The sequence below is a fragment of the Erpetoichthys calabaricus genome, chromosome 15, assembly GCF_900747795.2.
Source record: "Erpetoichthys calabaricus chromosome 15, fErpCal1.3, whole genome shotgun sequence".
In the NCBI taxonomy this organism is placed as follows: Eukaryota; Metazoa; Chordata; class Cladistia; order Polypteriformes; family Polypteridae; genus Erpetoichthys; species Erpetoichthys calabaricus.
Window position 1 is genome coordinate 102,461,181 of NC_041408.2, and position 26,995 is coordinate 102,488,175.

At 41.6% G+C, this 26,995-nt stretch overlaps 2 protein-coding genes across 3 annotated transcripts in view; one reads left to right on the forward strand and one right to left on the reverse strand.

Annotated features, from left to right (window-relative positions):
- LOC114665974 (F-box only protein 11) overlaps positions 1-7,135 on the forward strand; it is a 115,629-nt gene extending 108,494 nt beyond the window's left edge. For both annotated transcript variants that reach the window (XM_028820664.2, XM_051919614.1), the window contains exons 20-22: positions 704-812; positions 896-994; positions 6,097-7,135. In XM_028820664.2, the coding sequence (XP_028676497.1) occupies positions 704-812; positions 896-994; positions 6,097-6,226 (338 nt within the window). In that variant the 3' untranslated portion in view covers positions 6,227-7,135. The remainder of the gene's footprint in view (positions 1-703; positions 813-895; positions 995-6,096) is intronic.
- A 214-nt stretch (positions 7,136-7,349) lies between these two features.
- msh6 (mutS homolog 6 (E. coli)) lies at positions 7,350-26,738 on the reverse strand. The gene is made up of 10 exons (XM_028820663.2): positions 26,402-26,738; positions 22,488-22,690; positions 21,740-21,915; positions 17,445-19,995; positions 13,157-13,434; positions 12,524-12,641; positions 10,121-10,210; positions 9,854-10,008; positions 8,066-8,265; positions 7,350-7,696 (listed from the first exon to the last, which is right to left on the reverse strand). Exons 1-10 carry the CDS (start codon positions 26,608-26,610, stop codon positions 7,615-7,617), a joined length of 4,062 nt encoding a protein of 1,353 aa, XP_028676496.1. The 5' UTR covers positions 26,611-26,738; the 3' UTR covers positions 7,350-7,614.
- Between the last annotated feature and the right edge of the window lie 257 nt (positions 26,739-26,995).

Consider the following 26,995-nt stretch of genomic DNA (forward strand, 5'->3'; position numbering starts at 1 on the left):
TTCTAAAAATCCTTTTTTTGCATTGGTCTTAATTGATATTCTAATTTTCCGAGATACTGAATTTGGGACTTGCATTAGTTGTCAGTTATAATCATCAACATTACAAGAAATAAACATTTGAAATACATCAGTCTGTGTGTAATGAATGAATCTAATATTCAAGTTTCACTTTTTGAATGGAATTACTGAAATAAATCAACTTTGTCATGATATTCTAATTTTATGACCAGCACCTGTATATTTAGATATGCTTACATATAAAATCCGTGATAGAGTGAAGCCGCGAAAGTCGAAGCGCGATGTAGTGAGGGATTACTGTAATCTAGTCTGTATTGGGCATTCACAGAAAACTTGGGTATTTAAAATTGCAGCTAAAAGTGTATTTGGTAGAAAATACAAAACATCTTGTGCGCATTGCATTGGATTCCATATCTGTTGGCAGTGTTGACACCAGTGGCGATCAGTTAAAATTAGATCAGGTTAGGATTGAAATATTTAAAAACAAAAAAAAAAGTGCTGCAGATCAATTTTCAGGTGTCTCGTAGATGCATATTTCAGGTAACCCAGATATGTTTAATGCCGTTATCGATGCAGTTGTACTTTACGTGGGTAGGGTCTGGATGAGGTGCATAAGCTATTGACCTGAATGGGTTTCTCTCATTTCTGACATTTCTTATGCTCTTTTGTGTCTCTTGTGTATTAGATAACAAAATTATGAACAATCAAGATGCCATAGAGAAAGCAGTCAGCAGAGGTCAGTGCCTGTACAAGATTTCCAGTTATACCAGTTACCCAATGCATGACTTTTATAGGTGAGTACAGATGTCTTCCTTGGTTTGTACTCTTGCTTACATCTGTTTGTGTTTATTTACAACAACATTTTTGTTATCTTTAGGTGTCACACTTGTAACACAACAGACCGCAATGCAATTTGTGTGAATTGTATCAAGAAGTGTCATCAAGGACATGATGTAGAGTTTATTAGACATGATAGGTAAGGAGGAAAATGTGTATCTAATTAATTTAAATGAAAAACCTGCTAAAATGAGTGCTGTTGAGTGAAAGATTGTACTTTTATTATAAAATGTTTTGATAGTTTTACATGTTGATTCTTCTAAAGTGGCCTCCACTGCTCCAATTCAGGTTTTTAGATTATTTTAATTTTACATAAAATTATAAAGTTAAGCAAAGAGAATGAGACCCATTTAAGAAAGGCAGGGATTGTATTTTCCCTTCAAAACAGCTAGTAAATATATTTTTGGAATGAGGGCAAGATGGTTGAGTTTCCCTGTGCAGTATACTTTTTTATTATATTAGATAGCCTTGGTGAAGATGGTACAGTATGTGTACCAGAAGTGCGGTTACATCAGTTTACACACACTCCTGTTCATTAAGTGAATAAATAAATAATAAAGGAGATGATGATGGTGTCTAGTGCTTGATATTGTCGTGACTGTGTTTCATATTAACTAATAAGTCATATTGCTTTTATTTCTTAGTCATTTCAGTTGGTTTGCGAATTGTGTATTATACTGTGCTATGAAATAGTTCTGTGAAAGTCATTATGCATAATAAATGTCAGCCTGACACAATACCATTCTTGCTGTGAGTGCAATTTGCACAATCCACACATTGGTTTTGTTTGCAGTATGTGGATGTTGTCCAACCTTCAGGGACTGCAGTTATCTCAATTTTTTTACAAATCATCTCTAAGGAAGTCGGATCTATGCGTTCTCTGGCATAAATTGGAGAACTGGGATTCACAAAGGATGACCCTGATTTGATGCTTTTGGCTCATTCTCGCATGTCAGCTGAGTCTCTTCATCTATCTGTCCTAGTTTTTACAAATCTTGAGGGCCTAAGTGTTTATATGTAAAAACACACACTTTGGAAAAACGCCATTCAGAAGTTACATGGACAGCTGCATAAGTGACAGAAGTGCCTCAGATTTATTTACAAATGGGCAGTGCATTTTAATGTCCCAGTTAGTGTGACTGAGGTACTGGTGATCCAGATGTAATGTATCGGCAAGGAGAGGCACACAATTTGAATTGTAATGTTTCCATAAAGTGAGTGGTCCCGTCAGATGTCTTTGGCCTGGTTGTGATCTGCTAGATCTTAGTACCTTCCACCTGTGTAAAGCTTCAGAGGTCACGGATGCAGTTTGCTGATTAATTCTCAAAGGGACCTACATGTCATTCTATGCATCTTCCAATTACAAGAACCCAACCAAATTAATGGAACAGTCCATGTTTTTTATACGTTACCAAAAGTAGTTTATGGTGATGGCTAAGATAAAAATTAAAGCTGTTGTGTTCATGGAAAGTGGAGATAACAAACTTTGATAGTATGGGTATCTATGGAGCCCAATGCTGGCCAAAAGAAAATAGCATCAAAAATTCATTGCAAAAAAATCTCACGTTACTCTTGCATAATCTGAAGTCAAGTTATCCAGTCGTAATCTGACATTGGGCCAAATGCAAGCTTTTTTTTTTTTTTGTAAAATGTGAAATAATTCTGAAAAATCAGAGCAGTGCATGCAGAAGAAATGTGTTCACACAGGATCAAGCTTTTGAATTGAAGACCCACCTTTCCCCCTTATTCATTTGTCTTCCCAGTGTGAATGACTTTTCTGTGCACCTGCTGCTCAGATTTTCCAGATGTATTTGTGACAATATTTTTGACAAATAAAATGAATGCAGTTGGCCTTTTGTGAGCATGCAATGGATGACCTTGTGTGGATTGAACTCCTTCAGTAACGTGAGGTCTTTTCTTGGGTTCTTTTGATATTTGCTGGTGTCCTGCACTTGGCACCATGGACGACTATTCTAGCAGAAATTTTTTTCTTAGCCATTGCTAGAAACCACATGGGGTAAGTAACCTGTAACAAAATATAATTTTTGGGTAGAATACAAAGAGTGGCAAACCTACAGTACATCCGGAAAGTATTCACAGCACATCACTTTTTCCACATTTTATGTTACCGCCTTATTCCAAAATGGATTAAATTCATTTTTCTCCTCAGAATTCTACACACAACACCCCATAATGACCACTTTTCGCCCATTCCTCTTTGCAGCACCTCTCTAGCTCCATCGGGTTGGATGGGAAGCGTCGGTGCACAGCCATTTTAAGATCTCTCCAGAGATGTTCAATCAGATTCAAGTCTGGGCTCTGGCTGGGCCACTCAAGGACATTCACAGAGTTGTCCTGAAGCCACTCCTTTGATATCTTGGCTGTGTGCTTAGGGTCGTTGTCCTGCTGAAAGATGAACCGTCGCCCCAGTCTGAGGTCAAGGACGCTCTGGAGCAGGTTTTCATCCAGGATGTCTCTGTACATTGCTGCAGTCATCTTTACCTTTATCCTGACTAGTCTCCCAGTCCCTGCCGTTGAAAAACATCCCCACAGCATGATGCTGCCACCACCATGCTTCACTGATGATATTGGTCTGGTAATGAGTGGTGCCTGGTTTCCTCCAAACGTGACGCCTGGTATTCGCACTAAAGAGTTCAATCTTTGTCTCATCAGACCAGAGAATTTTCTTCAGGTGCCTTTTGGCAAACTCCAGGCGGGCTGCCATGTGCCTTTTACTAAGGAGTGGCTTCCGTCTGGCCACTCTACCATACAGGACTGATTGGTGGATTGCTGCAGAGATGGTTGTCCTTCTGGAAGGTTCTCCTCTCTCCACAGAGGACCTCTGGAGCTCTAACAGAGTGACCATTGGGTTCTTGGTCACCTCCCTGACTAAGACCCTTCTCCCCAGATGGCTCAGTTTAGATGGCCAGCCAGCTTTAGGAAGAGTCCTGGTGGTTTCAAACTTCTTCCACTTACAGATGATGGAGGCCACTGTGCTTATTGGGGCCTTCAAAGCAGCCGAAATTTTTCTGTAACCTTCCCCAAATTTGTGCCTCGAGACAATCCGGTCTCGGAGGTCTACAGACAATTCCTTTGACTTCATGCTTGGTTTGTGCTCTGACATGAACTGTCCACTGTGGGACCTTATATAGACAGGTGTGTGCCTTTCCAAATCATGTCCAATCAACTGAATTTACCACAGGTGGACTCCAATTAAGCTGCAGAAACATCTCAAGGATGATCAGGGGAAACAGGAGGCACCTGAGCTCAATTTTGAGCTTCATGGCAAAGGCTGTGAATACTTATGTACATGTGCTTTCTCAATTTTTTTATTTTTAATAAATTTGCAAAAATCTCAAGTAAACTTTTTTCACGTTGTCATTGTGGGGTGTTGTGTGTAGAATTCTGAGGAAAAAAATGAATTTAATCCATTTTGGGATAAGGCTGTAACATAACAAAATGTGGAAAAAGTGATGAAGTGCTGTGAATACTTTCCAGATGCACTGTAGGTAGCTGGGTTTGAGAACATAAGTAGACTTTGAGATTAGTTGGGATCTTAGACCCGATAAATTGCATTTCTACCTTAAATCCCCATGACTGTCATTGTTAAACTGGTTTGCTGCTGGTAGGACTTCCACTGTGTCTTCTTACACATCTTTCATGCAGGGATCTCCAACTCCAGTCGTAAAGAGCTATTATGGCTACAGGTCTTCATTCTAACTCTTTTCTTAATTAATGACCGGTTTTGCTGCTAATTCACTCTGTTGCCTTCATTAGTTGACTTGTTATTTAAGGCTTGAACCCCTCAATTATTTCATTTTTGTTTAATTAGCAGCCCAACATTGATGAAAATGTAAAATGTGGCAATACATGACCAGCAACCTGTGTTATTCATGCAATATTTGAAAATAAAGAAAGATGAAGGTCTCTGTAATGATGACTTCCTCAGGTCCACCAGACATTTTGATGGTGGTGTTAGAAAAAACAAAATGCTGAAAATGCCTGCTATGGCTGAATCCGAGCACCGCCATGTCATGGAGGTGGTAGCAGTTTAGGTATTGTACAATACATCTGTTACTGGTTTACTCTCATTTAACAAGACCTTAACAAAGGCGTCTTTGGTCTTCATAACACTTACAGAACATCAGTAGATGGGTTATTCATGTCTGTGCAGTGTGGCATATTGACGTGATGATAAAATGACCTGTTAACATGAAGAATTCACATGAATATAGGCCACCTCAGGCCACTCCTGTGCTGTGTAAGAAAAAAAGAAAGCAGTTCAGAGGACTGAATCTTAAAAAGTAAATTAAAATAAAGGGAAAAAATTCATTAGCAGCAAAAACTGGTTAATAATTGAAGAAAAGGATTAGAAAGGGTCAGTAGTGCTTCAGGCCCGGAGCCGGACCCCCTGCTCTGTGGGCTGCACCCTTTCACTCAAACGTATTTGAAGGTATGAGGATTGGGGGTCACTGCGTGTTCACTGTTAAAGGCACCACATGAAACGGTGTAAAGAGATCCAGTTCTGGTTGGCTTTATTATTTCAGCTTATTAAAAATGGTGAAAGAAGCAAACATGAACCTAAGTAATGCATCCTGTGATGGACTCCCACTGGATGTTGTCCATAGCTGATGTTTCTTAGTCTTTTACAATGAAAACTGTAGTGTAACATTAAACTCACAAGGTTTAAAAACACAAAAGGCTTCATTGAGACTACCAAGAAATGTCTGAGCTGAGGTCCTGTCTCAGATTTTGTTAAAAGCAACTTTGTATGAAAACGTGCGATCTAAATAAACAAATGATGACCTGAAAGCGGCTGATGTGGAGAGGAAGATTAAAGTCACTGTGTCCTGACGTCCCGTCATGTCATCACCTCTCTTTCACCCAACATGATAGTCTGTCTGTGGTGAGGGCACATTCAGGAGACCCCGTAACAACATCACAAGTGCTGGGCATACAGACAAGCACCACACAGTAACTGAACAGCAGGACTTGTACGGCAGACCACCCCATGTGTTTACCAGAGTGGGCCCGACTTTTCTTTTCCTCCAGCTCTGTACTCCTATTGTGTTCAAAATTGTGATAGTTTCTTGCATGAAACTGAACTTGTGGTGGATCTCGCAGTAGCTGAAGGACGCCGTTTGTTCACGCGAGCTCAGTAGTAAAGGAGGGCATAAAGAATTTAAAAAGCGAGGCCCAAGACTGTCGAGTGAAGCATTAACACGTTTTTCTGTCTTTCAGATTTTTCTGTGACTGTGGTGCTGGAACACTTTCAAACCCTTGCACGTTAGCCGGAGAGCCGACACACGATACAGACACGCTCTACGACTCTGCGCCACCTATAGAATCCAATACGTTGCAACACAACTGAACTTTGTTAAAAAGGAAAGAAAAAAAAAGACAAAAAGACGAGAACAGCTTCTGCCATTCTAGTTAACAACTCCCATCCATTTCAAGACAAAAAAAAAAAGGGGGGGGTGGGGGGGGGGAGAACCAAAACTGCCCACTTTTAAAGAGAAACTGCATTGGGGTCTGCAGATCTGGTACAGAAAACGTTTGTGGAGTCTTGTTTCCAGCTTTTTGAAGGATGACTGCAAGAAGCAATATGTTGACTCAGGATTAAATAAAGGAAGTTTGGGTTTATCTTACTGTATTAAAAAAAAAGACTTTCCCCAAAGGAATGGCAGTGGGCCTGTCGCAGTTCTGTACAGATCCGTCAGAAGAGCTGGTGTTTTATACAAGCAGCGTCAAGCCATATTCCACCTGACGGGAGAAGCCGTCGATTTCTTCCGAAGCTATGGAGCTATGGGCAGAGACTGCATTGTTATATATGTATGGTAAAATGTGATCTAGCACTTCTTGCTTTTTTGATTTTTAACATGTATTCAGATTGAGAAATATGATTTTAATGCTTTCTCATGTAGTTTTGTATTTTCAAGCAAAAATCTTATTGTACTTGAATGTTTTTTTTTGTTAGCACACCCTAGTCTTGCTGTAATTGTACTCATGTCCCAGTATATAAATTCTTTCTGTGAAAGAGAAAAACAAAACACTAAATTACCTCCAGCAATGTTCCTGGTTTTAATAAGAATGTGTTTAAACGGGAAACAAAAAGGTAGTGTTTTCATGAGACCGGACATTTTAATATTGCAGGTCTCTTGGTTTGTTAAGGGTTTTATTTATATGTAGGCTCTCAGTTAACATTTATTGATTCTATGTACAGTAGGATCCTGCTCTGTAACTCTTAAGGACTACATCCTAATAAAGGGGATAGATGCCAGCTTGGATGTTTCTCTTGAACTCTTCCTGGACCGTAGTTGTGCGTCTCATGGAAGCACACACCTCCCACAAGCACCCTGTTCATATTAACTTGAATAGTTTGGTGTTGTGTTCTGATAGTTTAATATTGCTGGAGCGCCCTTCACTTCTGTACACACACACACACACACACACACACACACGTGCACTCACGCAGCCTGATGCCGTCTCAAGCCTTTTATTTTTTTTCCATTGTTGTGTATTGGTGACAGTGGGTTTTCCAACAGCCTGAAAGTGTATGCATGTACCATAACATCTAGACTTAATATATTGTGGAGTATTCAATAACCATCATGTAGATGCTAGTGTGAATTAAAAGGGTTTAATTTCATAGAAAAAAAAAATGGAACTTGGTCATTTTTTAAAAAATAAACTTTATTAGATCATTAGAGTAGTGAAAACATTTTGTGACTGACGACCACAACACTCCTCCCACCCTTCTTACAGCTTGTGAATGAGGTTAACTAATGAAATGATTCGCTCCACTTCTGCTTTAGGGTCCTCCAGAAACAGACAGAGTTTCCTAAAGTTAAAACAAACAACAAAAAAAAAATTAATACTTGTCAAGTAACTTTTACAAAACCAGTCATCATGTTTACACAATATGTGGGTTCAAATCCCCACTACTGACACGGTGAACCAATTGGAAATGTCGCAAGTCATCTTGAATAAAGGCATCCGGCAACTAAGTAAAGAAATCTAAAATGGGCGCCCTCTAGTATCTCTCAATCGGTTGGGAAGTTGCACTACCCAGTTTAACTCTGACTTCTGCCATTGCTTGAAAAATAAAAATAAATAAATCCCAAACCTGACTCCCCTGAAGAGAGCACTCCTTCGATTCCCCCATCCCACACATTACAGAGGCGTCAGCTGGCCCTTCTCCATTACTTACTTAAACACTCTTAGTGACACTGTGCTCCTTTCAAACTCTTTGGCCTTCTTGTGTCCCATCTGAATGACCTCCTCAGGAATGTTGGCAAGCCTGGCGGCGTTGAATCCGTAACTTTTAGGACAGGCTCCTCCGATGAATTTATACAGGAATGTAATGGTTTCCTGACTTGGGTCTTCACACTCATTTTCTACCATACAGGCCTAAAAACACAAACCAAAAACCTTGTCTGTCACATTAACATCGGACATGTACATATTATAGGGATGTACTGTGATTAAGAAACACAGAAGCCAATCAAGGAAAGGGTAGCAACTGATGGCAAGACAAACACAAAAGGCGAGCAGCAAGACGACTTGAAAGTTCTGTGCCAATTCACCAATCAGATGCTTGTATCCGCATCACACCACATGCCAAAATCCTCCACTTTTCTGGGGGGGTTCATTTCAAATAAACAAGCTGGCCTGTTCATAAACAGCCCCTCCATAGTTGAGTGAAGGGGTGCAGCAGCCGCCTTTCATTTCCTCACCGTGTTTGTTAGAGTGGAGCCATTTTTATGGCCGTCAATAACATTGCAGCAGGAGGGCACTGATTGATTACTGAAGTAAATCTGTTCACTTCTTGGGCTTAATATCAATACTTAAAAGTCAAATGGGTGAGTGGATTTTATTTTAACCAAACATTAAATGATTGTAAAAATCTGAATATACATAATCCCTTATTCCAACATTGACCTCTCCACCTGCACATTAATAACAATAAACATTTTTAAAGGCTGTACACAAAACACTTGAAGTGTACGTAATTCACTTTTTGTTTTTCATAATGTTAAAAAAAACGGCTAACACGCTCAAACCAAAGTCATTAAGGCAATTTACACTGCAGGACAAGCGTTACTGCTGGCAAGGCCGTGCATTCAGTCGTGAGTACACACGTGTGCTACGTGGTCTTTCTGGGACCCGTGGGAGCACTTTAGTGTTGGACTGGTAATAAACTTTTGATTTGGTAGCACTACCAGCGTTTAGACCTCACTACTGGTTCCAAAGTGAATAATGGAGAACTGTGGTCTGTCTTACACCAGCCTCGGGTGAAACCTCAAATCTCCTCAAAGCCTGTGCTCCAGCGTGTCGTAGCACTGTGGCCCCCTGTAGTCTACCAAACCTTCTAGGATAGGGAACGGGGGGGAAAATCAGAAAATAATTGCTGGATTTCAGTAACAAAAAATAAGCAAATGATGGTGCTACACCATTTTAAAAATTGGGTTCTTCAGTACAGAACGCTAAAGTACATAGCATTATTTAGAGAAAAAAAACAAAAAAAAATTCAAAAGCAGATAGTGAACGTATTTTTCTGGGAATTTGTGAATAGTAAATGATAACAATTGAGATTCCTATATGAATTGATTTATTCCTGCAAGACTAAAGACAAGACATCGCTATAAGAGACTAGAAAGATGAAGGAAGAATGAGGAGGGCCAGACAATCTTAAAATGAGAGATAACCCACTTATAAGAAAACAGAATGATGGGAAATCAGAGCCATGAGTAACTTGAGGCAAGCAAGGTGCCATTAATTCTCAGACTAGTGGCAGCATAAAAATGACAGGTGACCTGAGCCCAGCTACTTTGGGGGACAATCCGAGAACATGAGACAAAATGTACAGAAGGGGGATAGACTCCCACTTAGTCATACAAAGTCTCCTACTCCGCTCGGTATTCCGCTATGGCCAGTGCTGCCGACCAGACACGAACACTTCACGCTGTACATCATGCACGAGTCGCTGTCCACTTACCATGTGGCCCAGTCTCACTGCTGGGTAATGAGAGTAGTCCTCCACTAGGGAGTGGTAATGAGTGGAAAACAGAGTGCGACACTGAATGTGCTCTGCCAGCTCCCTGACCACGGCACTGGCAATGGCAGTTCCATCGTAAGTGGCTGTGCCTCTACCTGTGTGTAGGAAGAACAAGATGAGATGGCCTCTGAGCGGCAGATGCTTCCCGTTTGTACAATGTGCCGTGTGCGCTGGGACAAGTTGCAATACAGAAATTCAAAACTGTACCTAGCTCATCAATGAGGACAAGTGAGTGCTGGCTTCCATGATGCAATATGCTTGCTGTCTCACTCAGCTCCACAAAGAATGTGCTCTCACCTGGAAAACAATAAATTAAATAAAGGAACGCACAATCAGCGAAGGCATGTCGTAAAGTACACCACCCTTCAGACAACCAGACCCTCAGCCCACTAACTGTTCCATTTAAGTGACCTTTGATGGTCCATCCCATAGTCATGCGTTATTATTATTTAGCTTTCAGTTTCAAAGTCGCTCCATGTCTGTCCATGCACTACTTTATGTGAATGGGGCTGTAGAAGTTAAACTTTGGAAAACTCGCCTCAATTTTCCCCAAGTGTTCCTTCTGTGTGCACCAGACACTTAACTCTCTGCTGATGTGCACTGACATTACAAAAGCGAATCGGACGTCACTGGAAACATTCCACGTTGACAAGACCTTTGTGGATGGTGATCTGAGCTCAAGTGTTCATTCTGGTTAGGTGGTATCAATGCAGAGCACTCCATACATGTCAGGTGGGAATGTGTACACCCAACATGCACTTCAATCTGCGAGCGCTGTGCTATACCGTAACACCGTGTACAGAAGGCGACACTACTGGTAGCCGTGTGAGCAAGAACTCATCTTTAGACACCGTGAATCTGCTCAGGGTTGCCCCAAAAAGTGACCCTGAATTAACTCTTTTTGTACTTCCTGATTTTTCTTCAGGGAGACACGGTGAAAAGGCAAACTACAATAATGACAGAAGCGCACGCCACGTGCTTCTACAGTGTCCTTCTGTGTTCAGATTTACCCGAGTTAAATCAAGGAATCAACACGCTAGGCTGGCTTGCAGCCAGCGTTTCATATCCAAGCACTATGAGCAGGGAAAAGGTGATGTATAAAGAAAACGTATCATCATCATCATCATCATCATCGTATGACCACATGGAGCAGGGGTTCTCAAACTCGGCCCTGGGGACTCCCTGGTGTGGCTGCAGGTCTTTGTTCCAACCAACTTCCATTTTTAATTGGACTCCTAGCCTAATTACATGAGTCATCATTTTGCAGTTTGTTGTTTTTCGGTCAATGAAGAAATAACAAAGCGCAAGTTTGGTAGATGTTTATTAAAATGTAATGTTAGATGGTGGATTTTTTATTTTTTTTTTTAACTTGCTTCAACAGTACTTTTATTCTGCTGGCTAACTAACAGGATGAACATTTACCCAGCGACACATCCATCCATCCATCCATTTTCCAACCCGCTGAATCCGAACACAGGGTCACGGGGGTCTGCTGGAGCCAATCCCAGCCAACACAGGGCACAAGGCAGGAACCAATCCCGGGCAGGGTGCCAACCCACCGCAGGACACACACACACACACACACCAAGCACACACTAGGGCCAATTTAGAATCGCCAATCCACCTAACCAGCATGTCCTTGGACTGTGGGAGGAAACCCACGCAGACACGGGGAGAACATGCAAACTCCACGCAGGGAGGACCCGGGAAGCGAACCCAGGTCTCCCAACTGCGAGGCAGCAGCGCTACCCACTGCGCCACCGTGCCGCCCCCCAGCAACACATCACTTCCAAATTTGATGGAAAGGGAGAATGTCGAGCAGTAGAAGGTAGAGATGAGCTGTAGCCCGATTTCTTTATTTAAAAGGAAAGAAAAACCAAACAACCCACCCAGACGCACGGTAACTCCATTTTGAACTGAAGCCATTATGCTACATTATAGAAGCTCAAATTTAAAATAATTTTTTGGTGGACAGAGTCAGCGGTCAGGTTTCATTTTTTGGTTCGGTTTGATCGGTGTTGGGTTTGTAGCTCTCTGCTCTCCTTGAAGGAAAATGTGCAAGAGTGCAAACCACAGGGTGGACGTGGAATGGCGCCTTTTCTAATGTTCTAACAACATTTAATTTGAATCCACTACATGGTGTAAACATCTCCTGCCAACCCCAACCTCTCCACACAAATAAATTTTCTTGATCCTACCAAAATATTTGCCCACCCAGTCTTAAGTCAAGTTCAAATCGAAGTAATCCACGTCAACCTCAGTGTTAATGCATGGTGCACTGCCAACGTTATGTAGATCCCAGTTATATGTAATCTGGTAAGAGATTCATTCATAAAAGCCGTGTTAACGTTTGTCACGTGCCGTCTTGTTGAAATGACAAATGCAATGCATGTTATTACTAAAAATGTTTTGTGATGGGTCATGTTTTAGAATGACACGCACACTTGCTCTTTTATTAAGATGGATTTGCACAGCCCGCCTTTCCCAAATTCTCAGGCCCTGAAGACATGCCAAGTTCAAGATAATGGAGTTTAAAAGCTGCCTCAGTTATTTAGTTTAACTGCAAACTTCTGCACTCTAAAAAGTACGACTTTTCAGTACACTGCTTACCTGCCATGATTCGATCGGATGCCCCCAGCCTGGTGAAAACCCGGTCAACGGGGCTCAGTCGAAAACTTTCAGCAGGCACATAACAGCCCAGCTGTGCCAAGATGACAAGAAGACCGCACTGTTAAACAAGAGCAGAAAAGAAAGAATGAGGGCAGGAAGATGCACAGTCACATAGTCAGACAATTCGGTTCCCCTTAACAGACCCCCCTACCCCCAGGCTGGTTTCATTTCCTTCCCAGCATCTGTTTAGCAAGAGAGAGTCAATGCTGTATTCTTAAAAACCACACTCAAAAGAAGCGGGTTCTCCAACCTTTTGTTAAGTCGGGCCACACAGAAGCTTAAAACCCACAAGATTCAGTTTTGATAAGGGCGCAGAACTTGCTACGGGCTGATTAGGTTTGAATTCAGTCAACTGGCTCGGTGTAAGTGGTGTATTCTCGCCCGTGTGTAGTGCTGGGTAAAGAGGAAACCAAGGAGAACGAAAAGTGCAGGGAGGACATGGCAGAGCAGAATCACTTCATGTCTCCAAGTACATGAAGAAGTTCCCGACTGTTTCAAGGCAGGCACGTATGCAGGAGCACACACAAACATACGCCACTGGCATTAATCCCCTAAAACTACCCCACTGCTTACCTGCCTCATGAGTGTCGACTTGCCTCCCATATTGGGTCCTGTCACAAGCACACAAGATGCCCGCTCTTCCTCTTTCTCACACTCATCATCTCCTCTACAGCCAATGAAGATATCATTAGGGATGAAGTCATCCCCAAAGAAGGTTTTCGTGATGCACGGGTGACGCGAGCCTCGTAGCTCAAGGAATGGCAGCGCTCCGTCTTCTGGCAGGACTACCTCTGGGCGGCACATTGGGCCGTCACCTCCCTGGCTGTAGCTGGCAAGGCAGAGGAGCACATCTGTAAAGGGACAGAAAGGCGTTAAAAACAAATACAATGCAGATGTAATATACAACGCCGAATGAATGTGCACTTGGACAAAATGCAAATCCACACCTCGGTCTCTGACAACATTTGCACCGTTTGTTTAAGGGAGGACCACAAGCTACGTTTACTCTAGAAATTTGCTGCCCATATACCAGCGCCTCTCTTATTAGGGAAGTGCTCCACAAGCATTTTTTGTGGGGAGGGGGATTTGGCACAAGTCTAGAAATTTGCTCCCCCACAGTGGGCTTAGCCAGCGAAACTTTGGTTTGAGGAAAAACGTTTCCTCCCCTGGGGATTTTATTTAGTGGTTGCACCTGCACGTTATCCTACCCTGGATGGCACCACATAGCTCTGCTAGTATAGAGTAAAAAACAAAAGATACCACTCTTCACTGAACTGGAAATCCAGCACCTTTACAGTTAACATAACATCCAGGATCATGATGGGCCGGAGCGCTAATCCACCACACCCAAACTGGACCAGTCTGGAGTCCCCAGGTAACCTAAGGAATTAAATCAGAGACGTGGGAGACATGGAGAGAACAGGCAGGTCCCACATAGAGGACAGCATTTGAACTCAGGATGCCGTCGTCACACAGAGGGTAACACTACCCCCCTGACCTCAACGTCATTAAGACAGTTAACTCTCTTCTTAGGATGCTTTGTCATCATAACGATCACCAATTCCTTTGTCTTATTCACATGCTTGAATATTGAGAATTATTTTTTCTCGTTTGCTTTGTTTACATGCACGCTCAAGCCAAGTGTCTCTATAAATTGGTGACTTTTTAGCTTAAACAATTCAGACATGTGTCAATTAGCTTTGTTTCAAGAGCAAATCCACACTCTACCCCTTTGTGTTACTTCTTAATTGTAAATGTTTGTTTTTTACTGGCCAACGCTGACATTCATTGTCAATCCCTAAGTGTCCTTCCACCAATTATGTTGTGCCGATTTTGTTACTTATTTCTACCTTCAGTGTAAATTCACCATTTGATTCCTGTTCTAGGGTCAAGTTGAAAGGTGCTACATAAACAATAAAGTGACTTTCAATCCTACCTGGGCTGCTCACTAGGACAGTGAACGGTGTACAGCACGGAAATCCTGTGAAGAGCTCTGGTCTCCTTCCAGCTTGTGTCGGGTACGGGGGGCACCCAAAATGACACAAGCCCCCGAGCAAGTCGGGTTACCTTACCAGTCTGTAGCAGTTCAGACGTCACACCCAAACGCCCGGTGGTATCTGTATTCAAACCTGACCATATAGTATGTAGAGTACTGGATAACAAGTCCCTTAGGTCATATTATTTGTTTTAGATCCTTTTTTAAATCACCATTCTTAGCACATCGTGTAGATTTTCTCCCTTTTGTTTTTTGTAAATTATTTTTTTATTATCTTGTTTCATTGCTACCATTGCTCACATGAATGCTGAAACTTTAGAACAGCTTAAGAAATCTTTTCTGTGTTATGGTACGTCATCAGCGTGAGCCTCTGACAGTGTTCATGGTGTTAACTGCGAGAGGAGGAATTGTACCAGCAGAGTTTGAGCACTAATATGTTTTCCATTTTAAACATTTCAACTTTTTAATAATAAACATTAACAGATAATGTGGCGGTTCACGCAAAGTGGCACATCGTGCGTCACAAAGCAGACACTTTTGAGGTTAACCAGGTTCACAGCCGGAGTGTAGCAGAGAACTCTGGTTACAATGGGGTAACTTAAAAGTTGCATGCCATCACATTCGCTGCTTGAACGCCTTCATTTTTGGGTTGAGATCAGTTGCCTTTTTTTCCCTGTAACTGTAAAACAGATGTAACAGAGCGTCGTCAAAACCACTGCAGGTAATAAACCCTGAGATTGAGACGAATGAGTCACGGCATGCGGGGCTGGGATGGCAAAAACTGTTGTTTGCCTGTCGGACACTTTAGCGGTCACAAGTCGACATGTATTGGTAAACGGGTGTTTGGGATTTGCGTTTCATATCGCCAGATAAACACCCTTCTTGACATATGGAATGTTGCCCCTCTCTAAAATGAAACAAATGGAAATTTCTGGGGTTGTATTCTTTACTTGTAAGGACTGCTCATGTGGCTTTAAAAAACGAAGAAAAAAAAAAAAAGCCAAGAATAATCAGCAGGTGTTTGTTACTAGTTCACTGCCAGCAGTTCATTTCACTTGCTATTAGATTTGGTTCTACTGCATGCAAAGGGTGCAGCAGACATGTCCTGCTTCACTATAGTGTCTTTAGCACTTACCAGTTAAAGAGTAGCTCTTGTAGTTTTACTTGGCTTGCACATGTCCATTTTAGGGCACTCAGACAAAGGTTACAGTCTTCAGTCTGTTACAATGCCTACGTGCACAATGGACCTGTGACTCTAAAGTGGAATGAGTACAATTAGTCAAATAGGCGGATGGAGGGTATAGCCTTCCTGAACCTGTATGATAGTAAACAAGGTTCTTTATATACATATTTCTTCATAAAAAGCACAGATTGAGCACTAGTTGGAATCAAACCTTCTCTCTCTGGTATCAGACTACTGAAAAAAAGACCTATGCTAACAGACACCTCAAAAGGTCCCCAACGGACCCTTCAGTGGGCTTATAAAATAAATATCTATCAAAAGCTCCATGACTTATGAAAACTGTGCCTATCTCATTCACCCATTTCCTTCATGTACTTTTTCCAAAGGAGCGTGAATATATGGGATGCCAGGCCATCACTGGGCACATTCATGTGCACACCCACACTGGGTCAATGTACAGGAGACAATCAACCCATCCTGCATGTTGGATTGACATGAAAGCGAGAATGAGCATATTACACTCAGTAGCCACTTCGCGGATCTGCCGCTCGCGTATGGGGAAGCAGATGTACAATTTAAACAGCTTGTTATTTTCATGGGAATTGTTACATATGCATAATAGAACTAACTATTTTACATTGCAGCGAGTAATTAACCATAGTAAAAAAATAGTAAAACGTAAGAAATTGAAAGAAAATTATGTTTCATGTTGTGTTAGAGGTATTTGTTGCGTTATACAATTTCGTTCTGTTTGGCTTTGAAATTAACATGCAAATACTTTTTAAAAACTTCACTAAAAATTTTCTGAATTTAACTTTTCGTGAATATTGCGTTGAATTTTGATTCCGTGTTTGGACTTACATCGTGACAACGCCACGTACAACTGCTAGTGAGTGAATACCGTTTTTTTTCTCTCTAATACATAAACCAACTTTTTCAAATGTTTGTCCCTGTGATTTGTTAATTGTCATAGAAAAAGCTATTCTAACGGGAAACTGTTAACGTTTTAATACAAATGGCATATCAAGATCTCCTTTGGTGCCTAATGTTATCTGTGGAAGATGTACTACATTACCTTTCTTGGATACATCCTTCTTTCAACAGTAATTTGGCCGGTGGAAGACCGGACGGCATTAACGGTTGTAGATATTCAATGGGATATTGTAAGTTCTTGTTTTCATCTTCTGCACAATCACCACCAACTGTTTCAGCATAGTCTATTGATATGCATTTAACCAATTTGCCATGTAACTGATCGACAATTTTCACGTTACTTTGTTTAACTTCATTGATTTTCGGTGCTAGGATTGCCTGTGTACTCATTTCTTCTGTTGATAACCCTTCAGAATAAAATTGTTCAATAAGATTTCAACTTAAAGTGAGGAAAATGTAAAAAATGTATAACAGCTGAGAGCGCAGGAACCGTGTCTGACAAAAGCATTCACGAGACTGAGAGGTGAGAGGACCATGGGTGTGGTTGAAAAATGGTTGAGAGGAGGGCGGGACTTGACATAATCTCCTGGCAAGAGTCTCACCTCAAGATTTTCTTGTATGAGAGAGAAATGCTTTCATCATAGTTTAAATTCGACTAATGACAACTGGAAGTCCCCCAATTATTTAATCAAACCACCTCAAAAATTCTTTTCACTTTAAGATCAATAATGCCCACCTTAATTACTTACCTAAGACAGCCATACACTCCACAGCCGTCTGCCAGTCCTTATAGTTCTTATCAAAGTTGTAAAAGAGCCTCCTCATGCAGTCCTTCAAAGCCCCATCTCTGCGTTCCTCTGAACTCACCAGGTTCCCAAAAAGCCGCTCTATCTCTCTTGTCCAGTAGCGTTTATAGCCCTTTTTTGTGGACTTCACCTCATATTCCTCTGGGACATGTCTCTCTGTGACGCTTTCTGGGATCTCCATCTGGTAACGATTTTTGCCTGTGCCCCAGTAAACAATAGATTTGCAGCCAAGCTTCTTGCGCTGCTTTTCCAGGTAATCCTGAAGACAGCCCTCTGTGTTTTTGATGTCAGCAAGGGCTTGGTCATATTCTGGGTCAAAGCCTGCTTTGGGGGTTATAACTCCAGTATTTCTGGCTTTCTGGTGGTCAAAGGCAGTGTCCCACCTCTTAAGCTCAGATGACAAACTTGGAAAGAGGCCTTCCTCAGTCTCTTCTCTCAGGCTGACAATCTGCTTCAGTAACACTGATCTGAAGCCATCCAGAGCTGGAGTGACGATACCGATGATAGTCTGCATGACTTTGAACCCTTCAAAGGCAGACAAGAAGTCTGCAATCTTCCTTTTGCTGTAGGTAGTCTCCTCATAGAGGACAGCTTGACTATCTGGATGGTCCCTGCTCTTTAGAGGGGAGCCAATGCTGTGGATCTTACTGAGAAGTCTCTCAAGGTCTGGCAGTTTCTTCAGGAGATCCCTAATCTCACTCATCTTGTCCGGCACAGCCATCAGATCTTCCACCGCATTCAGGCGATCACCAATAGAAAATGTGTTGCATAACGGAGCACAAAGCCACTGTTTAAGGAGCCGTTTGCCAAAAGGTGTGCAACAGCTGTCCAACTTCTCCAGCAAAGTGCCTTCCATGGTCCCAGTGGTTACATTCTGCAGAATCTCCAGATTGCTTAATGTTACACCATCCAGCACCACGCGCTGACGAGTCTTGGCAAAGAAGCTCATAGAAGTCGGACTTTTATCCATCTCCACATCAACAGGAATATACTCCTCAAAGTTAGCCATTGATAACAATTCTTGGTCAACCAGACATTTTTTGAGGTAAAACACACAAGCCCCCATTGCAGACAATGCCAGCTCATAGCCCTCCTTTGGAGTGAGGCCTAAGGTGTCACTCTCAGAGACCATGCCTTTGAGTGTTGGAGGCAACCCACCTTCACACTCGCCATTAACTTTGGTGCTCTCTTTAAAGTAGTCTTCTTCTGCCAGTACTTTTAGTGTTTTTGAAGCCTCCCAAAACTGTGAGCCTGGACTCAGGCCCTCCTGAATAACAGAAGCCAAGCAGCCCTTTAGTAATTTGCGGGTCTCCGCCGACAAGTTGTTCTTTTCAAAAAGCAGCTCAGCTGGTGGGTAGTGTGCAACGAGAGTCCTAAATCTTGAGCAATGTCGGTCATCCTCAAACTGACCAATGTAGAATTTACCAACAGACGTATCCACATAACAAACTCCATAGGTACGCTGGCAGCCAGAGGACTCCTCATCAGCTTTCTCCTTAACACACAATAGGTATTTGCTGTGACTCTCTGATGGAGCACCATCTAGAACGCTGTAGGTCTGCGTACCTTTAGTGATCACACGACACACATCCCGACGCACGACTCTGTCAAACTTGGTTGGACGTGCTATTGTTTTACATCGAGCTTCCATCATTTCTGGAGTCTCAAGCTGTTCTATCCTTGCAACTTTATAGCCCTTCTGAACCAAAACATCAGAGAAACGACCAAATCCAATCTCTGGAAATCCAGAATGTGCCCAGGTGCCCTTCATAAACATGAGCCCCATCTCATTTACACCGGTCACAGCATCCATGTGATACAGTTCATAGAATTTGCCAACCTTATAGAAGATAATAGTGTCAAACATCTCGGACTTCAGCTGCCACCATCTCCGCATGCCTGGGGTGCATTTGTTCAGGAAGTCCTCAGGAACATACAGAGTTGTGGGGTCAAAATCTGGGTCAGATGACCTCCTTCTTTTGGAGTCTTTTCTCCTCCCTTCCTGCAGCCATTCTAGCTTCTCATGATCCCAAACAGTTGCACTGCTGCTACTGGATGTGCCAGTGCTGGCTTGACTTTCAAAGCTTTCTGGAGCAGAGAAGGCAGAAAGTTTAGACTTGGCATTTGCCGCTATTACAGGAGACCTTTTAGGAGTCTGCAAAGAACTACTGCTCACCAAAGGGGTGTCTTTAGCAGTTTTCTTTGCTGGTTTTGATTTGTGTTTCACTGGTTTTATAGGGCTCTCTGGGTCTGTCTCAGATTCAGTTTCTGGCTCACTGACCTCCTCTTCACCACTACTACACTCTTCACTGCTCACTTCGGCCTCATCTGGCTTAAATTCATCATCTGTATTTTCCTGGTCACTATCTGATTCTACAATAATCCGTCTCCGTTTGGCCTTTTGTTGACCACTAGAAGTGAGCCTTGTTTTTCGCTTATTAGGCTTAAGTGCTTCCTCGTGTTCTTCTTCGCTATGTTCTGACTGCTCACCAACCTACAAGTATAAAATAAAAATTCCTTCATTACAAGAACTTACAGACAACACATTCTTTGTAAAATTCCAGATAACAAAACTAAATGTTTTCTATGCGGCAAGACAATTTGTGGAACAATAAAATTCAAACTCAATACAGTATTTCACCATAGCAGATTTCAGTGTGTGATAAGGTTGTACAGTATACCACTACTAGACAATTACTGGGGGAAAAAAAAAACATTTTAAAACAATATGGTACCAGCATTTCTGGATTTTTAGTACCAGATGTAAATCTCAGATTTTCTCTCAAACTGAGGAATCAAAAAGCTGGTATCAACACCAAAGTCAAAATTTTAGTACTGATCCAACACTAGTGTGTAACAGTCCAGTTTCTTTTCTTCATTTGTTCTGATCCAAACATTTCAGTACTGTTTTAAGTCCATATTTCAAAATAATTGTTAAGTTTATACAGTATTCGGTGGCTTCAGGCATTATTCTACCAATTTCTACTAAAAACACCAGAATTTTCAACTAAGAACAGTAGACAACTGAGAAATATGCCTATAAATCACACTGTGTAAGTTTTACGGGACTCAAGATGCCCTCAGTCACCCAAAATGAAAGCGTCTTTTTTATGAACGGTACCTCTTAACAGTATACAGAGATATAAAACTGTTCTCACAGAATTGGAAAGCTTACAAATGCAAACTATTTGGTCTTACATTGAACCCTTGGTTCAGGTTCATGGCAGGAACATGACAAACCAAGCATAACAAGCCTAGAGACAAGGCACTAAAGGTGCAGCCCCTTAAACACAGTAAACCAAACTGCCCCCTAATTCAATTAAAGAAGTTACACAAGCCTCTATACCGTAATACATATTGCAGATGTAGTGTACCGAATACTGACCAGAACCACAAATAAGTGTCCTTACAAAAAACAATGTGCACCTCTGCCTAAACATCTTACCATTAGGTGAAGCCAGAAAACAAACACAATTGACAAATTTGTTTATTTTTCAATGTACGCCAGTCAGGGGTCTCAGATAAATACTTACAAAAGTATACTGGACGGCTGAACTGATGCACTGCATGTAATATGCAGTGAGAAAAAGGAACATAAATGAGAAAGAAAACATATGCCTCAAGTTTGCTTTACATGATAAAGAATAACATCTGCAAACCTGCATAACCTCCAATTCAGAGTTTGTGGTGGGGATCAGTCTAGCCCAACAGCTTTTGGTTGAATGCTGGAACAACCCTAGGCAGGGCAGCAGTACACTGTAGTACCCAATTTAGAGCCATTAATTTACCCAACCTGTGCACCTTTAGGGGTCACGGAGAAAAACTCACCAACAGACACAGGAAGAACCCCCACAGACAACAACCTGGTGCTAAGCTGAAACCCAGGACACTGGATCCTTGAGATAGCACAGTGGTCAGTGCTGCTGAACTGCCACCAACGATAAAGTATAAAGTTTGTTTAAAATGAATGAAAAATGTTCTTGGTTATCAACAATTGATAATTCTAGATTGTCCTAAGCAACCTGTAGCTCTCCTCTAACCCAAGACATCAAAAAAATGATATGCCATTTTAAAAACTGACTGAATTGCACCAGGTGTTTTATTTTATGTCCACATTACCTAGGCCAGGATGAAATGTTTTGGGCTGCTAGCAAGAATGTGAAGAATAAGATACATAAAACATTTAAATTTTGTGCAGTACCAGACATGGATTTATTCAATAGGGTGAGCACAGTTACCTCCATTGCCTCTTCTGGCTCATCTTCATCTTCTGATGGATCGGTGCACAGAGCCAACTGTAACCGCTTTTCTTTATCATCGTTCATAGCAGTATCTGCCAGTGACATTGCACGGCGAATCTCTGGCTTTCCACTGAAGAAGGTGCCTCCTGGTTTTGAGTCACTAGCAGTAGAACCTTGATACAGGAAAACAAAAAGAAAAAGCACAGAAGCTGTTAAGTTTTGGTTCAAACAGAGCAAAGCATTTTAAAAATCTCACAATGGCCAGCTGGTGAACCAAGAGAATCAAACAGTCTCAGAATCATATTAAAATAAACACGAAAGGGAAAAGTTACTGCACATTACAGAAACTATAGTTAAGTCATGTAATGGACCTACAAGTTTGTGCCAAATCAAAACAAACCTAAATCATTATCACTTAAACTACTGTACAATAAGAAGAACATTAGGTTAGACAAAAGAGCTCTGAAATGGTTACATTATTCTAAACTGAATAGGACACTTGGCTTCATCTATCCATCCCTACAATTATGAGACATTTTATATTAATAAAGGCTCCACCTGCCTAGATCAAAATGGATCTATGCTAAAACAACCGTACACCAAATTATACATTGCAGAGCATGTTTTTTTTGAAATTCTGGACCTTTAATAACTTTAAAAAAGTAAATAAAGAGAGAAAAAAAAAACACACACACTGGCTATAGAAAGCTGGAGAAAGTGGAATGGTGAAGAAAGTCTAACTTACCGTTGTATTGCTTAACATATTTGATGCTGACCCAGCCCCTTGTGGGGGTGTCGTCAAAAAAGTGCACATGAACCCGCTGGGACTTCCCCTGACCCCTTAAGTACTCTGAAGACACAGGGTGATTGTACACCATGCAGGGCCACCATGGATGTCCTTCTAGACGTGCCCATACTAGATCACCAGGGCTGAAGGGACATGATGTACTAAAAGAAACAAGAAAGTGCTAGTGAATGGAAAGATTTCATACTACAGGAAAACAAAACTGCATCAAGGGACAGAAACACAGACTAAATATGTCCAGTTGTCAAGTTTACGGATGACGTAGGTGGGATAGGCCTGATCTCTACTTAAAAGGGTGGAGTAGAAAGAGTTTTGATGCATCTAGCCTTAAAAGAAATATATCACACAAGAAGCACATCCATGTACTTTGCATATTATCAGCTTGAAGGTTCAATTCATAATTTTTTCTTCTTTGCAATTTCTACAATAACTGTTTTCTAAATGCCCCTTTATTTTAAATCTTTTTAATCTTGTTTTCTTTTCATCAGGGTGGTGAATGGCCAAAGCTCATCCTGGGCAGCAGTAGGTGCAGTTTAGGCACTGAGCCTTTAACATATGAACCTGCATCGGTTCAAGTCCTGTCTCAATGTGCAACCAGAAACAAAAAAAAATCTCTTGAACTGTCTTGAGCAGTCAATTAGATATAAAACAAAATAACCCCCCCACACACACACACCTTGGCTTAAGTTAGCAATCAAAAAATACACACACACCCCCCAAGAACCGAAGTCTACCAGATTAATTAAGAGTACAAAGATATTTCAGAGGACAGGATGATCACTTGCAGCAGTAGGGATGCAAAAATCACAGACCATAATACCTACCAGACCTTTAGTCGCACATCCAGCTGTTGCTTTGAGGTTTGTGTCTATTTTTAAGATAAATTAACAACCCCGACCTTCCTCTACAGGTTAAATAATAAAAGGCTTATTATCTGCAGCAGGATAAATCAATCATTCTCAAATGAGGACTAATCCATTTGATATTAAAGTAGCCTCAATTGACCTTTCTTCCCCCCCTTTGAAACTACTTTTCTTTGTCAAATTTAATTTTTCTGCTCTGTGTGAAGTTCATTTCACTATGCATGTCCTTTAATTGAATTCTGTAAACAGAATGTGCAAGGAGGTCCACTGCTACAATGCAGTGGCAATATGGTTTTCTGCAATATTTAAAAAAAAAATAGGATAAACGTGAAAGGTACCTCATGGTGGACTTAATGTGGCAGAAGATGCAGGGTAACAGTTTTATTTAATACAAGAAGAAACAGATTGAGTGGATGTACTCACTTTTCATTTAGTGAAGGTGTTTGAGGTTCCAGTGGCATGTCACAAATCCTGAAACTGGTCTATATCTATAACCAATAAATAGTTTCAAAGGGCTAATCAAGAATTACATATGTGCTCTTCTGCCCAAAGAACTGGATCTATTACAGTTGATCCTGCATACAGTACTGACCCTCTCGAACACCAGCAGAGGGAATCATGTGCAAATGCTATTTACAAACTATAGCTCAGCTTTTAACACAAACTCCGTGAACCTCACCACCACCAGGTGGTTCAAGTGAGTGGCGACACTTCCATCATCCCTCATTCTCAACACAAGCTCCACAGGGCTATGTTCTGAACCCACCGTTACATTGCCTCTACAAATATGACTGCACATGGCTAACAAGATTATCAAGTTTGCTGAGGACACAGATGTGGTAGGCTTGATCTCTAACAATGAGCATGCTTATCTGGAATACATGAGGAGTCTATAACACTAGTGTCAGGGCAATAGTCTTCTTCTGAATGTGAAGAATACAAAGGAGTTGAGTGTGGACTTTCGGATAAAACAGTAGAGGCACTACCAACCATCCCCTCAAAACAAACAGCACTCAGGTGTAGAAGGCAGACAGTTTCAGATGACATAGTGTCCCCATTCCCGAGGACCCGACACATCAACCTTTTGGTGAAAAACTACAATGCCTCTGGGATTTTTGGCTGTTCTTCCAGATACTAAAAACCTTCATGTCCACCATCGAAAGTAACCTAAAAGCATGTATTACTGCCTGGTTTGGAAACCGCACCCAGCAAGAGAGTGGAGTGAACAGCTCAGCATATTACTGGGTGTGCACTCTCTAAGTTCCAAGACATCCACAGCAGGCAATGTCAGACCAGCACAAAGAAAATTATCAGAGATGCCAGTCATTACAAGAATGGTGACTTCTCTTTGCCATAGTGTGGGAAAACACAAGCACTGCCTAAAGTCCAGATCTGAGAAACCAAGGAGGAACTTCAGTCCATCTGTATCCTAAATGAGGATGGTGACTAGAGCTACATGATATCCTATTGTTTATATATCAATACAACGCACACTACTGCTGTCATTGCACATACTGATTTTATTGACATTTACAGAGTTGTGCATTAATTGCTTGTTATTCTATATTCATCTAAAGCACAGTCTTGACATTTAGCAACTAAGCTTTTCACTGCATATTGTACTGTGTGTTTAATTGTATGTGACAAATATAATTTGATTTGGTCGTGTTCACACTCTGAAACTCCTAGCTGGGCATGTAGAGCATACAGAGCAAGCAGAACATTCAGTTTTATATAGACCGACATGAGCTCCAAGTCAATTCATGCAGTTGGTAAATTGCACAAAATAAAAAACACGTAAGAGAATCGGTCATTCACTTAAAGTACAAGGAAGCCAATGATTTTTTGAATCCAGGTGCACACAAAACCAACACTACTGTTCAATAAATCAAAATATTTATAACTTTTCATGTTACACGTTTTAAGAATAAAAATAACTAGGTCTAAATGGCAGAAGCTAAAAGTATCCACTTCAAAGTGGACGGACTACTTGGCGAGCATAATCCAAGGATAAAATTACTTTGTTGGGAAGAACATGACAATGAGAATGTTGTCTGCTAACTTCAGTGAGAATTACTACAGTTTATTTATTAAATAGATCTATACATTGAATGCCTCTGGCTTGAAGGTTTCAAATTTCAAATGAATAACCATTTAGGCCCCCAAGCGTCTTCAAACCCGGACAGAAAACCTCCAGGTGTGAACTGCATTAAGGGTGCCTCAGCAGATAATCGTGCCCAGACAGTTGAGTTAGTCCAGTATGGATTGAACCGCCTTTAACAGCAGGGTGCCAAGTTAGTCAGCCTCCCTCGAACCCTCCCACTCAGTCCGCTGCAGGACCGCTGTGTTATACACCCACACCAATCAGGAATCTGCGATTAACCTAACTCGCAACCCTGGGGAAAGTGAACGAAAAACCCGGAGGAGATACCCACGACCACAGGGGGAGCACATGCTAACTGAAAACAGGCACACAATCACAAACCTCGAATGCTATTAACAATAATGCAGCAGCACTGAAAAATAAGCTACGGTGTCGCAAACCTCCCGTATGTGATTTCAAACTTGGCTCCTCCGCAATACCAACGAGTAGTAAAAGTCGAATGGCAAATTCTTCCCACGTCAGTCAAACGGGGATGACACTACTGTACGTGCTATTTGTTCATCGAACATTTAAGTGAATGCATTACAAAAGACACTGTGGTGTCGCTACAGGCTGGTGTAGTCAATGATTAAACTAATGTACTGTATGAGTGGACCTTTGAAAAGAAAACGTTAACTTGAAACAAAGAGCAATACAATCCAGAAACTCGATATGCAGGGTGTACCTTAAACTTAATTGACCCAAAAATGGTCAGATTCAATTTATGAAATAAATGACACAATACTGGATAAAGTACAAATCAAATACATTTTTATGCGTTTAGTCCTCCGCTGTACATTACTATAGTTACGTAATCGCAGCGAAGTGAAATAAACACTTTTTTTTACCTCGCAGGGCCGTTCTTCTGCTTAGCCGGAATCCTGCCATGCTGCGCCGTAGCCGGCGTCTCCTTCGCCCCTTCTTTTGGCGAAGTGTTAGACTTGCGCACAGATGGAAGATCCGCTTCAGCCGGAGATGAGCTGCTAGCTTTACTAGGCTTACTGCTTAATGGGGGAGATTTAGCGAAAAAGCTGAAGATGCTGCTTTGCTTGGCCATAGTCTCTTGCAAATTATCTGTTCCCCCAAACACGCGGAACTACCACAGCATTACGACTGCATCCCGCGCTTCTCTCGATCTCGGGATGCTATAAACACTGGAGATGAGATTTGGCGCTGGCGGGAAAAGCGTTGCAAGGTAAAAGGTTAAAGAAGTAAAAGGAGGGGCTTTGCAGCGCGTCCAATAATTCAATAAGGCTCCCAGGCGGAAGCCAATGGGATCGTGGGGGCGGGTCAGGAGCGGTATACATGCGATTACATGTAAACACAACACTTTCTGGTTTTAGCTATTGGTAGAGACCCCACGAGTCAGGGTTGCTGAAACAAGGGACACACTTTTTTGAAGGTTTGCGTCAGAATAAAAAAGAATATCTAGTTAAAACAAA